Below are 17199 nucleotides of genomic sequence, written 5' to 3'. Positions count from 1 at the left end.
ACGAGTGAGAGTGCAGGGGTGAGGGGTGGGGAAGGACAGAGGGAGAGAAACTCAAGCAGACTCTGTGCTGAGTGCAAAGCTGACTGGAGGACTTGACTCCATGACCGTGAGATCATGACCTGAGTTGAAATCAGGAGTCAGATGCTTAACTGACTAAGCCACCCAGGCACCCCTTTAGTTATTTATTTTAGAGAGAGAGAGGGAGGGGTAGGTGTAGAGGGACAGAATCTTAGGCAGACTTCCTGCTGAGTGTGGAACCCCACATGAGGCTCAATCTCATGACCCATGAAATCACGACCTGAGCTGAAACCAAGAGTTGGATGCTTAACCGACTGAGCTACCCAGAGGCTCAGTCTATGAGCCTTTGAAACGTTTAAATGCCTTTTTATAAATCTAAAATTACATGCTTATTGGTTTGAATAAATGATCTTAAAGTTGCACTTTTGTCTATATTATATAGACTCTTAAATTATTAGTGATTTACGTAGTCATCAGATAATCCAGCTTCATGTGTTTAATCCTATTCAACCTGCTATTTAAAATGAACTCTGGGGGATCCCTGGGTGGTGCAGTGGTTTAGCGCCTGCCTTTGGCCCAGGGCGCGATCCTGGAGACCCGGGATTGAATCCCACGTCGGGTTCCCGGTGCATGGAGCCTGCTTCTCCCTCTGCCTGTGTCTCTGCCTCTCTCTCTCTCTATGACTATTGTAAATAAATAAAAAAAATTAAAAAAAAAGAAAATTTAAAATGAACTCCATAGGGTGCCTGGCTGGCTCAGTCTGCAGCATGTACCTCTTGTTCTCAGGGTCATGAGTTCAAGCCCCACGTTGGGCATAGAGCCTATTTTAAAAATCGTAATAATAAATAAAAATAAAATGAACTCTGTCGCCAAGGGAACAATTAAGAATGCTAAATGTTTTTTTCGCCGATAATAAATCTGAGATTAGTTTTTCTTTTGACTTTGACTTAAACTGCATGGAGTGTAATTGTAAAAAAATGCCTCTGCTTTAGCCGTGTGTGCATGTAGAAGTCATCCCAGTGCTCCAGGCATGCTCTGAGTGGCCATCAGGCATCTATCCCCTCAACCCCAGTAGTCGCACAGTCATCTCCTAGGGGCCTGATGAAGGTGTTAGTTCCCAGGAGTCGTTTTAAGTAAGTCTGGAAGAACGTAGATGTTTCAGTTTGCAAAGGTCTTCCAAGTCCTTAATGTCCTCTGTGGAAGTATATGCTATAACACATTGTGTATTTATAGCCCCATTCCGGCTGTGTAGATGTAAAACAGGCCTGCAGTAGGCATGTTTGATTTCAGGATTTTTTTTTAAAATATGTAAGGATACTGATTTCATCTTGAGGTTCTCTGCAAGGTGTGGAAAGTGGTGGGAGGTTTGGGACTGGTAGGTGGATATGCCAAATGTCAGTTCCTCACATTTGGGTTCATTCTGTACCCTGAGAAGCTGGTGATTCTGTATCTTGACTTTGTTGGTTAGGGCTTCCCTGAATCAGCCACTCATTCAGGAGGTTTGGTAAATATAGGTACTGCTGGGTAAGTGCATCTAAAAATCTTTATAAATATAGCATCACAGCTTGGCCCTGGAAACACCTGTTTGGAGATATGCCCAGATTTTCTGAGAACAAGTTTAATGTTCTCAACTTTATTTATTTATTTATTTATTTATTTATTTATTTATTTATTTATTTATTTATTTATGATAGTCACAGAGAGAGAGAGAGAGGCAGAGACATAGGCAGAGGGAGAAGCAGGCTCCATGCACCGGGAGCGCGACGTGGGATTCGATCCGGGTCTCCAGGATCGCGCCCTGGTCCAAAGGCAGGCACTAAACCACTGCACCACCCAGGGATCTCATGTTCTCAACTTCCTAACTCAGATGTTACTCCTGTCTGTAAGATTATGTTTGTAATTATGGTTCTCAGGTCCTGGAACATTCCTTCAGAATTCAGGGTTTTTTTTTTAAATATTTTATTTATTTATTCATGAGAGATAGAGAGAGGTAGAGACAAAGGCAGGGGGAGAAGCCCGCTCCATGCAGCGAGCCCGATGCAGGACTCGATACCAGGACCCTAGCATCACACCCCAGGCCAAAGGCAGGCGGCCAAACCATTGAGCCACCCAGGGATCCCCTAGAATTTAGGTTTTTAATTTCACCTGACCATTCGTTTTTCCTCATGAAACTCAGACCTCTCAACTGGTCCACTGAGTTGTGGATGTCTCAGGATTAGTCATTCAACCACAATTAAGTACCCACTATGTGGCAAAGCCTCAGTTATGCGCTGAAGACAGAATTGGAATGCTGGTTAAGTCAGGTGGAAAGCAAGTGTATAAAATCAAGCACACGTAAGACAGCAAACCGCAAAGAGCATGTTTGAGTTACAAAGAACTTTGTAACTAGAGTTACAAAGAACTCTAAGACCACGGAACCTGTGGGGGTTGAGGTTCTCCATTGGTGGAGTTATCACAGAACTTATCATCTAAACTGACATACTTTTGGAAGCAAAAGGTGGCAGCATTGATCATCATGCTGGGATAGTAGTGATAAGTTTGGGGGGCAGAGTACATGGTCAGTCTCCCCACTTACCTCCCCACACCTGGCTTGCCCTACATTCTAGCATGCTTGCTATGTCTACAGTCTGTCATCATGCGCCTTACATGATTTTATTCACCAGGTGTTTTGTGCCTTGCTAATTGTGGGTACAGTAAAGCGGATTTGATTGGAGCCCATGTTTTGTTTCCATTCAGGCATAGGACTCAATGTGTGTGAAGCGAAAGTGTTTGGAAAATAACATGTGGTCTGTGGTTCAGAAGCACTGAGTTTACAAGTGCCCGAAGGCATACGTTTTGGTCTGGGTGACTGAGAAGGAAGATTTTATTTTCGTGATCTCACTTACGGAAAAAAGAAAAAGAAAAAAGCTGATGCCTTTTCTATGGTGTGACTTGTGAAATGGCAGAACTTAGACTATTTCTTGAAAAATCTAATGTGTTTGAAATAAACACACTTAACACTTCTCTGCTTTTCTGGGTACTGTTTTTCATTATGGAAGCTGGTACTGTAAGTAAAAAGTCAGCTGGCCCAGGAAGCCCCTTGTTCAGATCCCTCTAACTTCCCTGCCGAGGGCTGGCCAGTGTGGCATGGCATGGGGCAGGCGGACTGGCCGGTGTGCGATCGGAGCCACTGTGCCCCGTGCTTGCCTGCTGAGCTCCGGGTGGGGCCCTGGGGACCCTGCAGGAGATGTGGCTTCTGTCTCCAACGAGTCTCAGGTCTGACGGAGAGGCCACCGCACAAAGTCGATAATAGGTTGAAGAGAGTGTGACTGGAACCCAGAGGAGAGCAGTGTCCTTCGGAGGGAGGGAGGGAGGGAGGAAGGAAGGAAGGAAGGAAGGAAGGAAGGAAGGAAGGAAGGAAGGAAGGAAGGAAGGAAGGAAAAGAGAGAGAGAAACAGAACTTGGTAAGATGACAATGGGAAACTTTACCAGCAGGGAGGCTGCTGCAGTGAGTCTAAACACCCTCTTTTGCTCAGACTCCATTTTTCCCTTGTTAGTCTCTGTGATTTTCTTTCCTTCTCTCTCCACTACTTTTTTTTTTTATGATTTTATTTATTTCTTTATGAGAGACAGAGAGAGAGGCAGAGACATAGGCAGAAGGAGAAGCAGGCTCCCTGTGGGGAGCCCGATGCAGGACTTGATGCCAGGACCCTGGGATCACAACCTGAGCCCAAGGTTCAACCACTGAGCCACCCAGGCATGTCTCCACTTCTTTCTTGAGTTCATGTGCCCTAAGCCTTGAGTTTCTTCTCTTCTGTACCCTAAAAAAATTTTTTTTAAAGATTTTATTTATTTATTCATGAGAGACAGAGAGAGAGAGAGAGAGAGAGGCAGAGACACAGGCAGAGGGAGAAGCAGGCTCCATGCAGGGAGTTCAATGTAGGACTCGATCCCAGGTCTCCAGGATCACACACCCTGGGCTGAAGGCAGCACTAAACTGCTGAGCCACCTGGGCTGCCCTGGGCAAGAAATTATCTTAAAAATGAGTATTTCTTTTCATACTCACCTTAAAGTTATCTTTAAATTTTACTGAAGTAGAAAGGCTATTTAATGAAAAATATTAAGTCCAGAGAGGATGCGAATGTGGCCAGGTTGGGAGGAGGGTGGTATCTGGGAATTCTCGATTTATGAGACAACTCCCGCCTCAAAGGAAGAATTAAAAAGGAAAGATCAAGGCCAAACAACCCTCAGAGTCAAGTTTTTGCATTTTTTTTCCTCCTGAGAGTCTGGGAGGCCTGGTAATTTTGTCCCTTGTGCTGTGTTTTCCTTTTCTTATGTTTATGGCAAAATATTAGGAGTTTGACTTAATGATCCCTATTCTAGACATGTACTGATTTAAACTTTACATTCCTCTGTCTTCACTGGCAATGGAAATATCAGGTGATTAAAACTGTTCTCTATTATTAAAAAAAGCAAAACACTGTTCTCTTCAAAACTGAAAGGAACAATTTGTATGCAGAGGGCCTTAATCTGGTATTTTAGTTCTTAGAAATACATACATTCTCCCATTTATAAGTAAATTTTTAGTGTTTTTCAAGTTACTCTTTTTTTTTTCCCTGACAGTGTAACAAGCAGCAAAGAAATGCCCATTTAAACTTCTTTACCCAGTGGCATAAAAGTTTTAAACAGAGCAGTAATGGCTTACTAAGTGGTAATTCCATTTTTCTTTTTCAAAGGACAGCACAATTAGATTTTAGTAAGATTGAGATTTCAGTGTCTCTTGGTGTATTTGTCAGGACAGATTCACAAGTAGTTTGCAAGTGTTCATGAACAAATCAGGTTGGTAATCCATTGATACCAGCACAAATAGATTGTCCTCATCACCACATAGACAAAACAGTCAGGAGATGGGGTTGGGGCCGTAAGTACTAGTGGCAGGATATAATGAAGTTGTATTCCATTAAGCTCTTGTGTACGGGGGGCAAAATGTCATCACCTGAATGTGGCTGCATTTCTGTGATACAACCTCATCTGTTCCGTCAACTTGTTTTGCTCTGATCAATAAGCAGTTTTCTGTGGCCTTTCACTGCTGTCAGATGTCATTGAGTGATGTAAATGCACGTCAGAAACTAGAAACTTGACAGCTCACCCGGAGTGGGAAGGGAGAGAGAAGAGGGAAATTGCTGTGGGAGACATGGTTGACAGCTGACATCTCGGGGTAACTGATTGGACGCTAGCAGCCGGCACTTCTCCCGTATAAACATGAAGGAAAATGATCCCAGTATGTGTGAAATACAGAACAGATGTTTTAAAATAATCGAAGGGAAAAATTATTATTGTAAACCATAGCATAGTGCTTGTGTAGATTGTTTATATGAAATATACTAAAAATAATTAGTTGCTGTTAGTTTTTGACTAAGAACAATGAAGTCAAATGAAAATATGGTATTTCTATCCATTTTCTTCATCACCTACTGCCAAAACTATGATTAGGACAGTTTGTGTCATTCCAGAAAGAGATATAGCCAAAAAAACATTTATTATAACAGAATCCATGCAATAGGATATTATGTAGCAGTAAAAGGAAGAAAAGAATAGTGTATGTCCTCCTGTGGGGAGACTGCCAAGAACCCTTGCTAAGTTAAAAAGCCAGAGATAGATCAATGGGTAAAGTGCGCCTTTTGTATAGGAGGGAAGCACATAAGAGTGATTCAATTCAGACATGCACCTAGCCAGGCTGAAGGGGCTGTTACCGGTGGGCACCCAAAGGCAGAGTGACGAGTGTGACTTGGTCAGACAGTGATCTGGGTTTCAAGGGAGACTTCACTGTTCATCTTTTCATATCTTTTTTATTAACTTTTAAAATCAAATGAATGTATTACCTGTTAGAAATACTGAATTATTAAGACATTCAGTTGTTTCACATTGAAAATTTTCTTAAATACTCAAAAAGAAATGCAATCATTACTGTATTAACAAAGGACACTCCAGAGTACTCTGGATAGATTCTTCATTATCAAAGCTAGAAAAACGCATTTGGGTATATTAGCATTCCATTAAATACTATTTTCAATGATGTTAATATAATTGACTAAAATTCAGGGACTCTTAGGTGATGAAAGTAATACCTATTATTTGTGGAACGCTTACTATATGTTAGACAGTATACTGTGTACTTTACTATCTTATTTGAATTCCTACAGAGAAAATATCTCTGTTTAACAGACGAAAAAAACTGATGCCCCATGAGTTTAAATGACTTACTGTAGGACACATGGCCAATAAGTAGGAAAGGTGGGATTTGAACCCAAGTCTTTGGTATCCAAAGATAAGTGTGGCATGAGTATCAGAGTGGAGAGAGCTGTAAACCACATGAGCATGTGTGCTTGCTGTGAGGACGTTGCCTTAGTTCCTGTCTGCCCTCACGAGTTAGAATACAGTGTGAAATCTCTGGGTGTCCTTCACTGTCCCACCAGGCTGGTTTCCCTGTTAAGATGACTTTGGCACCATCTTCACTTCCTTCTAGCTTCAATTTCGGCCATAATCTTGTGCTTACAATGGGTTCATCTCTTTCTTGTCTCTGAATTCCATGGTGGAGAGACCATGTCTCTTTTGCTACCCACTCTGTTCCAGGTCAGAGCCTGGCCCACAAAAGTATTTAATAAATAGAGTTGACTCATGAGCAACACAGGGGTTAGGGTTCCCTCCCACATCTGAAAATCCACGTGTAACTTTGATTCCACAAAACTGCTAACAGCCCTTGTTGACCAGAAGCCTTACCCACAACATAGTCAACTAACACATATTTTGTATGATATATATATATATTATATACTGTATTATTACAATAAAGTAAGCTAGAGAAAAGATTTTAAAGAAAATCATAGGGAAGAGAAAATACGTTTATTGTACTCAAGTGAAAAAAATCCACCTGTAGGTGTATGTGGCAGATCGAACCCGTGTTATTCCAAGGTCAACTGCACTTGCCAAAGAAATGACTTACTTTCAGAGGCAGACCCTGTAGTAATGACAAGATTACATTGGTGTGGTTATCTTTTGCAAACTACCTAATGGAATACTTCTTTCCAGGGCATGCTTTTCCCTGATGAGGAATGCAGCATTGAGGCCAGAGTGAATTGAGAGCTTGCAGGTTCAAGACTGAGAGATAGCACTTTATTCTATAAATAGTGAACCATCACTTTACTATTAGGAGTAACAGCTGTAAAGGCAGAAGATTAGGAACTTAAGAAAATCACCAGAGATAAGTTTTACTTTGACAATGGGAAACTTAACTGAAAAAATCCAGTAGAACAAAGTTGCCTTAGTACATTAATCCTGCCATTGTGATGTTCAGGATTTGATATACTCTGCCTTGAGTCTCCGTGTTTTGAGACTTTTCCCTTCTAGGCTGCAGGCCAGGCTGCTCTGTTCGTGTCCACTTCATTTCTCCTCATTTATTTTCATTTTGACTTTTGAGATTCTTTTCCTCTTAATTCTAAGACCAAGATTATAAGAATATGGGGAGAGGTTTGACATCAGAGCCATCCCCACTGTCCAGCCTGGGGGCAGACAGGCTTTGATGAGTGAGTGAGAGAGAGAGAGGAAGAGTGAAGGACTTTAGGTAGGGGTGACTCTAGTGCGGTTGGAGAAAGAGTGGGGAGTCCTGACCATCTCACTCTTCAGTCAGATTTCAGTGGAAGTGGGAGGAATGGCTGTTCACAGATACATGAGAAACTGCTTTGGTTATATTCAGTCTGTTCCCCACTCATCCCCTTTCCTAAGACTGGCCTAAAGATCCTTCTTGGTGTTCAAGACACTTTCTATGATGCGTGAATAGGCTACAGATATATTTACTGAATCTATCAGCAATACTGATGTCACCAGCAATGACATCAACAATACTGTATCAGCAATACTGATGTCACCTTCTTCCAGTGGTACACTGGGTAGGAACCAGGCCCTTGGTTGGTACTTCCTTCTTACACATCAAGGTCCTGTTACCAGCCTCATAATTACATAGTTTTGACTGGAACCCAAAGTAGACCATTTCCACATATAATCCCAGTCAGTAATAGGATACATTGCCTTTTCCTGAGGAACTCTAACCTGGGGATTGTAGATTATGCCCCATCTCCATGTAGATCCCTATTACCATATGGTGAGACTGTAGAGTTATTCTGGGAACTTCATCATTCTCCCTCACAATATCCTTTGTAGGACATCTCAGATAGTTCACCTTCTCGCCGTTGACAGTTCTCTCTCAGTGGGATTGCCTCACTGGTGATTCTGGTATTGCTATATTCATTACTTCCATTTTACCTAAGGGGGCTCCATGACTTCACTCCATTCCAGCACTGATAGAGCTGTAGATGCTTTCTGCCTTCACCTTTCTTCTGAGGACAACCTTTATAGCACCTTTTGCTTTTCCCTTCACTTGTCCACACTCCCCCATCGTACTTTTTCTTGATTTGTTTCATTTGCAGACACCTGCACACTGCTGAGTTGCATTACCTTCATTGCCCTGGAGGGGGCTCCACACATGTTGGGTGAGGTAGAGGATCCTACCCAGTTCCCTCCCCCCTCACAGACTGTGCCCACAGACCTAGAGAGACCTAGAGCGGTTGCTCTGTTCTTATAAGCTGCAGAACAGCCTTCTCTTGGTCTTACATGGATGAGTGAAAAAAAGCCTTTGATGAGAAGGCTTTTTTTTTTTTTTTTTTTGAGAGAGAGAGAGAGCATGAGCTGCATGGGGAAGGGGCAAAGCGGGAGAGAGAGAAGCGGACTTCCTTTTTTTTTTTTTTTTTTTTTTTTTTTTTTTAGAAGCGGACTTCCTAGCTGAGCAGGGAACCTGTTGCAGGGTTTGATCCCAGGACCCTGGGATCATGATCTGAGCTGAGGGCAGATAGTCAACCCACTGAGCCACCCAGGTGCCCCTAGTATCTAGTTTCTTTTCAAACTTTTAAAGGCTGTTTTAAACTTGTATGAGGGATGCCTGGGTGGCTCATCAGTTAAAGCACCTGCCTTTGGCTCAGAGCCTGATCCTGGAGTCCTGGGATCGAGTCCCACATAGGGCTCCCTGCTTGGAGCCTGCTTCTCTCTCTGCCTCTATCTCTGTCTCTGTCTCTCATGAATAAATAAATAAAATCTTTTTTAAAAATAAACTGTATGAGTGAGTCCATTTTTAAGTTGCTGTAGTGTAATTATAAAGTGCTTACATGAAAACATTACAAAAAACAAATATTTTGATGTGGAATGTTGGAGAAGGCATCAACCCCTTCGTACTCCATGTTCCCCCATCCACTCTGAACTTTTTAGAATCCGTTATTCTGCAGTCAGAAGGATTGTTGTACACATGTCATGGAGACAGGTCCAGTGTTCAGGCATTGAGTGGTCAGTGGTAAAGGCCATTCCATCCTCAGTGTGGCTCAAGAGGCTCAGTGTCCTTCCTCCCCCCTGAACTGCATTGTCACCTTCCCAGTTCGCCTTCCCTGCTTGTCAAGTGCATCTGCTACTTTTCTTAAACGAACCTTCTCCACATCCTCAGCTCCCCTTTAGGTCTCTGGTCTTTGTGGCTTTTGCAGAGAGCCTATGGCTGTCCTGTTGAATACTCCCTTGGTGGTCTGGCCTTGCCCTCGGAGCCCCTGTCAGACTGTGCATTGTGCTCTTAGTTCACTGTGTCCCCAGCACTTAGCACATGTTTACACACAAAGGTGATCCTTACATTTTTACTGAATTTATAAATTGGAGCCAGAAATGAGAGCAAATGAGTCATCTCCTATCCAGGGCTACTTAATACCAGAATCAAGACAAAAATCACAGCCCTTTCCACTCTCTGGTTTTTATTTATTAGTAGGCTGTGTCCACTCTTGTGACTTGTTCATGCTGATTGCCTGAGGGAAATGTGCACCTCACATTATTTCCAGGGAGACCTGGATCTCTGTGTTCTGTTTCCAGCTCCTCAGTGGGGTCGGTTCCTTCTAGGGCATTCCTTGTACCCATTTGTAGGTTCATTCAGAACCTACACCAGAGCCCTGCTTTGCCCTCTTTGTGTTTTAAGGCTAGAGGTTCAATGTTTACCCAGTTTCTCTTAATTCTTTATAGTGACAATTTCAGATTTCGTGTTTATAATTGTTCATGCTTTTGTGTTTTAGGAGCTTTTACTCTGAGTCGCAATCTCAGTGCTTCCTTGTAAAATACTTTTGTTTTGAATAGTAGATCTGGGGCCTTGACTTTATCCATCTCAGACTCTGTGTTAGCTATTTCTATGGCTTAATGACACCCCTGCCCTGATTGACTCACTTTAAAGAAAGAGGCTGTTTACTTAACAGTGGCATGTCGTCTGTTTTCCCAAAATACAATCTCTGGCCAGAAACCCAGTTGAATTGTAATCCCTCCTTACATAAGCTGCCTGGAAACTGTCAGTTCAGCCTTATCTGGTGGGTGATTTGGGCTGTGGGCTCGTTATGCTTGCATGGCAAACTCTAAGTCATGATTCTTTTTCTCAGCTCTAGACTGTGCAGAAAATTTACTAGCTGGCCTTAATTTTGTTATTGGGATCGACAAAACTTCACCGCAATCCCTTTTCATTTGCTCTACAAATACTTACAGACTGGTCCCCTGGGGTAAACATCTCTCCTTGCTCCTCAAATGCCATAGGGATAGACTCTGGTCTTGCAGTGCCTTCTCCATGGAAAAGACTATCTCATGTGACAATTACATTCTGAAGATGTGGCATCCAAGCCGAGCACAGTACACCTTTAGAAGGGTGATTCAATATGGACCTGGCATACAGGTTTTCAACTTCATTATAGAATTAAAGGAAGAAGCATGTTGTTTGCTTGCTTGTTTCTGTTTTTAGTTTTTTTCCCTTGCCTTCACACTTGCTTGACTGACCTTCGTGAAGGTGGATTTGAAGAAACCACTGAAAAGTGGTTTTAAGTTTCCAGATAATGGTGGTAGTAATAATGCTCATCACCACTTTTTAGTCCTTGATGTAAGGACTCTCCAAAATCTATTAGCATAGATTCTAAAAATCATGAAGGTAAGTTATTTGCATATCATCTAAATTAATCTTAAGAGTTAGAATTGTTGCTGTAGCTTTATGGCATTCAAGGTAAATAATTAGCACTATTTTCAATGGTGCAGACAAACCAGAATGGTTTTTTTTTTGTAAATTTATTGTTTATTGGTGTTCAACTTGCCAACATATAGAATAACACCCAGTGCTCATCCCATCAAGTGCCCCCCTCAGGGCCCATCACCCAGTCACCCCCACCCCCCGCCCCCTCCTTTTCCCCCACCCCTAGTTCGTTTCCCAGAGTTAGGAGTCTCTCATGTTCTGTCTCCCCCTCTGACATTTCCCACTCATTTTTTCTCCTTTCCCCTTTATTCCCTGTCACTATTTTTTATATTCCCCAAATGAATGAGGGAGACCATATAATGTCTGTCCTTCTCTGACTGACTTACTTCACTCAGCATAATACCCTCCAGTTCCATCCACGTTGAAGCAAATGGTGGGTATTTGTCGTTTCTAATGGCTGAGTAATATTCCATTGTATACATAGACCACATCTTCTTTATCCATTCATCTTTCGATGGACACCGAGGCTCCTTCCACAGTTTGGCTATTGTGGACATTGCTGCTATAAACATCGGGGTGCAGGTGTCCCGGCGGACCAACCAGAATGTTAAGAGCAATGAAATTTTTTCCAGAGAGTGAAAAAGTCACCAGGATAGGGGTTCCTATGGCTTCATTCACTAATTAATTTTGCAAAACTGCTGCCCATGATCCTATTATAGAGGACAGACCACTGAATGGTTATAAGGTTTTAGAAAAATCATTTATTTTTCTGATCCTTGGTCTTTTTATCTGCAAAAATGATGACATTCACCTGCTTTTTTGTGCCTCATCAGTTATTAAATAATATCACTATACCGAGATACAGATGATGAACTGATTGGTACATGGTTGTTCAATGTCTCAGAGGCATTTGGCTTGGGGATGGTGGTTCCATTCACAGAATCTGTTGTTTGCCCAAGACCAGTGTTAACTGATCACACAGTGAATGCTCCCCTATTTGCCAATAAGTGAAACGCCAAAGTCTGTAATTTGGATGACTCCCAAAGAAGTTGTATCCCCATTTATATGTACAGCGCTTGCTGAAGACATTTTAGAAAGATAATTTGGTTTATATCATTGGGATAGCACTATTGTGTATTGGTTTAAGTTAATTATATATTTCTTCTTAACTAAATTTTAAGCTTTGGCAGTTCAGTTTTGTGCGTATTACTGAACTTAGCAGATATTAGGAATTTAATAAATATTTCTTAGCCCTTAGAGCTGAAAAAGTACTTGCTGGCCATCTATTAACATTCTCACATATTTACAGATGGAAGGAAAAAGGAAATCCAGGAAATTAAGTGGTTTACCAAAGTCACAGAGTCCTGGAGAAAGAACCGAAAGACATTTCTAAAATGTCACTTCCTCCTCTTTAGAACTTACAGCACTGCCTTTGAATAAAGTTTAAATGAGGATTAAGACTTGCATTTTAAGAGAGCACACTTTATATACTATTTTAAATATGTCTTTCCACATACATACAAATTCAAAGGTGTGTATGTTTAGTCTGTAGAAAAATTTTTTCATACTCTGGGTGCAGTTACAACTTTTTGCCACTTATTAAGACTTCAGAGATACAAACCAGTAGCTCAGTAATTGCTTTCTTGAATCTGCCTGTAATAATTACATTTAGTAAAGCTGTATCGAAAATTAGAAAGGCAGAGACTAATGGAAAACTAGATTTTTCACTGAATTAGAAAGCAAGACAATCCATATATTGACAACACTTCAAGTTGAAACAGATCAGGAAAACTGTTTTGGACTGTTTGTGCAAAGAGGCAAACCTGGGCCTGATGGGCAGTGGCATCCGCATTTTATGGAAGCAGAGAAACTCCAGGAGATCTCATGTAAATCGGCATGTTGCAAGCACAGAATCCAGGTCTGATTTAGATACAAGTCATTTGAATCTTTTAAAGCCTGGAATTTCTTGTTGGTGCTAACAAAGAAGTAAAAAATGAAGAATTGTGTTAATGAAGTGAGAACACTTTCAAATTAGAAACAGTACAAAACTCACTTGAGGCTCCTATGTATTAATCAGAAAGAAACCCAGACAGAAAAATGGTGGAAGGGCTTCATGTGGCTTGCTTCAGTGGTGCTTGGTATAGTGTTTGTACTTCATGGCCAGAAAAACTAGTTATTTTTAGTTATTAGGTTTTTTTTTTAGATTTTTATTTATTTGTGAGAGACAGAGAGAGAGAGGCAGAGACACAGGCAGAGGGAAAAGCGGGCTCCTTGCATGGAGCCCGATGTGAGACTCGATCCCAGGACCCCGGGATTGCGACCTGAGCCAAAGGCAGATGCTCAACCACTAAGCCACCCAGGTGCCCCTAGTTATTTTAGTTTTATTGTATTTGAGAAAGCATATTGAGGAGATCCCAACAGGATATTAACTCAGAGTTGTTTCGATATCAGGAAAATAATTAAAACTGAGATACAGCAACGTTAATAACTAAAAAAAGCAAAACAAAATTGGTACCTCTTCTTAAGCTGTCAGGTGGACAGTGTGTTTTTCAGCAGAAACCAGGACACAGTCCCAGTAATCTCTGATGATCCAGCTCCCCTTCTGGCACCAGACTGGCCACACAGTTCAGAGGCATCAGGTCAGTGAGCCCTTACACTATGGAGGCATAAGGTTATTACAGCTTTAGAAAAATGCTTCTAAAAGGGATTGATGTGATGTGTCATGCTATCATGGATATCCTAGGTGAATCCTTTTGATTGCAGACTTTTGGGCATCAACCATCCCTTCCTGTGAATGAGTGCACGTGTTTGTTTGCTCACAACCTGTGGCAGTGAGACATGTCCCAGTAAGAGGAAACATCTAGAAATTAGAGAATTCAGGTAAATAGTCACATACAGACCATAGCATGTGCTTCCAGGCCAAGGAAGAGAAATGGGTGAGCATTCGGGGGGGGGGGGGGGGGGGAAGGTAGCCGGAGAGATAAGAAGGCATGAGAAACGACCAGAAGGCATGCAGTGTAGTCTTTTTTGAAAACCACATTCTGACCCAGGTCAACCTGGAGCTTACATTTCATAGAGCCCTCTGATTTCAAAGCCAGAAACTGCACACAAGGTAGAGAAAGTGGTAAGGAAGGAGCAGAGTTGTCTGTTTTGAGAACTGAATTTGCTGTTTGGTAAGGGAGAAGTAGTGGAAGAAATTTCACTTCAGATCCTGAAGACCATGATTTTGAACAGTGAGATAAGCATGCGTGGTTGGTTGCAAAGGAGTTAACATTTGTTTGCCCTCAGCAGTGTGTAAAGCATGGCACAGAAATGTGCACATGGCAGTCTCTTCCTTAGAGCAGACTTGGAGAAAAACACATGTCACAGAGTGATACACAGGTGTTATATTATGTATAATATTAACATGTATGTAAAATATTAACATGTCCTAGCTGATGAACAGGATTCAGCTGAGAAATTATTTTCCTGTCTGTATAGCTAGTACATGTCAAAGAGGGACTTGGAACCCAAAGTATCTGATTTATAACTTTTTTTTTATTTTGAACATTTTCTTATTTCTCTCTTTTAAATATTTTATTTATTTGACAGAGCACAAGCAGGGGTGGGGGGGGAGGCTGCAGGCAGAGGGAGAGGGAGAAGCAGGGTCTCTGCTGAGCAGAGAGACTGATGTGGGGCTCCATCCCAAAACCATAGGATCATGACCTGAGCCAAAGGCTGACACTCAACTGACTGAGCCACCCAGGCACCCCCCTTTTGAACATTTTCACTCAAAATTTTAGAGAATGCTGTGAGATACACAGCTTCAATGAGGAAAAATTGGTAGAAAAAACCCTGGAAAAGTGAAGAAGAAAAAAATATCTCTTCCTCTAAAACATTTGGGTATTTATTCCACCTTTTTTTCTTTTTTTGGTATATATGTACATATGCTCTTATGATCATGTATTTACTTATTTTTTTAAAGTACGTATTTATTTAAGTAATCCTCACACCCAGTGTGGGGCTTGAACTCACGACCCTGAGAGAGAGTCGCATGCTCCTCTGACTAAGCCAGCCAGGTGCCCTGATCATGTACTCGTTTAAATGCACAACAGTGTACTAATTTATATGCAACTGATGAATCACTGAACTCATGAAAAGAATAATACACTATATGTTAATTAATTGAATTTAAATAAAATTTAACAAAAACAGTGTATTCTTTGTGTAGTCTGTGCTTATATTTAAAAAATTTTGACAGTTAATAATACCCTTTTGTGTTAATACATCTGAAACATGATATGAATGTGCTGTCGTTTATCATCCTTCTAAATGCTAGGTTGTTGACAGTTGTTTATAACTATAAACCTACTTTTTCACTCTTATTTTTATTTTTATTATTTTTTAAAGTAACGTTTACACCCAGTAAGGAGTTTAAAACTCATGACCTCAAGATCAAGAGTCACATACTCTATCCACTGCACCAGCCAGGTGCCCCTTACTTTTTCACTTTTAAAAGCCATATTCCAGTTTCAGTTTGGTGCTGCTTTGTTGAGCAAATTATTCATATCTGTATATGTTCATATACTTGTTGAGAAATAATCTTCCTTATGCATTTTTTATTCTCTTCCCATTCTTCACATGTGTCTTTTCAGGTTAGTTTACTTTTGCAGTATAACCCATGAAAGGTTACATAATGAAACTAAGATAACTCTTCTTTCCTGTTGTTAGGAATATTTAAGTTAGGTGTACTATTTATCTCTGACAGCTCACCTGTCTCTAAAGGTTTTCATGTGCCCAGATTCCACTGCTGTCATGAGTTTTAGTCTGTAATAAGGTAACCCTAGCAGAGCCATGGTCAGGAGTAGTGGACACTTAGTGAATATTTGGTTTGTAGCAAGTGAATATTTGCCTTCCTGAATGAGACTGGTGTACTAATCATGATTGGAGGTATTAGTTTCCTATCTTGTGCACCAATTTTTTTCTTTTTCTTTTCTTTTCTTTTTTTTTTTTTTGTTTGTTTGTCCAGGAAGGGGCTTCATCCAAAAGTTGCCTTTAAACCTTTGTGTTGTGCCCTGTAGGAAATGCCTGGCAGGAGGTTCACAATTGAGTTGCACTGGCTCTGTGCATATGGAAATACTGTGGAGAGAGAGAGAAACTACTCATGTCTAGGTGACCTGGGTGATTTCAGGGTGAGTGTCTAATACAGTAAACCTTGGAGAGGTAAGGCTTGCAGAAAAGCTTTATCCTTGCTACTCTTTGGAGCAGGGTAAGAGTCTTTAAGATGTAGGCTTCATTAGGTTTAGCTCAGGCACTTGGGAACAGCAGGAATTAAGGGTTAAGCATTTTCAGTTTCTCTGTAGAGACCACATATGTCATATTACTAAGGGAAAATGACCCATTCCAACAATAAAAAATCTGCAAAATGATTATTTTTTTGCAAGTCAACACCTTTTCTTCAATTCATTGTTCCTTCTTTAAAGGACTCAGACAAATTAAGTGATTATGATATATCCTGTACCTAGAAGAATCTCTTTGTTTGGGGTAAAAGAAATCAATATGAGAAGCTCTTGGAATGGCCTCCCCCTCCTCTTTAGCAGCTCCTTATATATGGATTTGGAAATGCTGATTCTACATGAAGAATGAACATGCTGTTACATGCCAAGGCCCAGCCTCATTAGGCTCCAAACTTTTCCCCGAGTGTCTTTGGCACTGGTGTGGGTTCTGTAGATTTAGAAAAGATGGTGATTGGTGAAATAACAGAAATTTGGTTGTACCTTTTTCATTACGCAGACTTAGTTTTTAAACCTTCACGTGCCAGTGCATTTTAAAAAGTAGGTTAACTTTAAGAAAACAAGAAATTAAAAAGAAAAATTAAACAATAAAGCTACTACCAAGTTAAGTGATATGATACAACTTCAGAATCTGGATTTCCATCTTTTCAGAGATGCCAATTCTGATCATTTTATTCAGCATTGCAACTTTCCTGCAGCACTTCCAGTGCTTTTTCTTGGCTCTACCCCCAGACCAGATAATGACTTTCTGAAACACTCTAATTTAGCTATCGTTTTATATCTATTGTTATCGGTCTCCCCTGCTGGAACATATGTTTCCTGAGGACAGAGCTCTTTGTCATTTTACTT

At 41.0% G+C, this 17199-nt stretch overlaps 1 protein-coding gene across 2 annotated transcripts in view; it reads left to right on the top strand.

Moving 5' to 3' along the window:
* Positions 1-17199, top strand: part of SNX24 (sorting nexin 24) — a 156721-nt gene that overhangs the window by 48619 nt on the left and 90903 nt on the right. Inside the window, exon 2 of one of the 2 annotated variants that reach the window (XM_055302549.1) lies at positions 16138-16248. The exons of the other annotated variant lie outside the window; for it this stretch is intronic. Within the exon in view, the coding sequence (XP_055158524.1) occupies positions 16138-16248 (111 nt within the window). The remainder of the gene's footprint in view (positions 1-16137; positions 16249-17199) is intronic. 2 annotated transcript variants of the gene reach the window in all.

Source organism: Nyctereutes procyonoides, unplaced genomic scaffold (assembly GCF_905146905.1).
Source record: "Nyctereutes procyonoides isolate TBG_1078 unplaced genomic scaffold, NYPRO_anot_genome, whole genome shotgun sequence".
Taxonomy (NCBI): domain Eukaryota; kingdom Metazoa; phylum Chordata; class Mammalia; order Carnivora; family Canidae; genus Nyctereutes; species Nyctereutes procyonoides.
The sequence above is the reverse complement of the archived record's forward strand: the minus strand, read 5'-3'. Positions and strand labels throughout refer to the sequence as shown.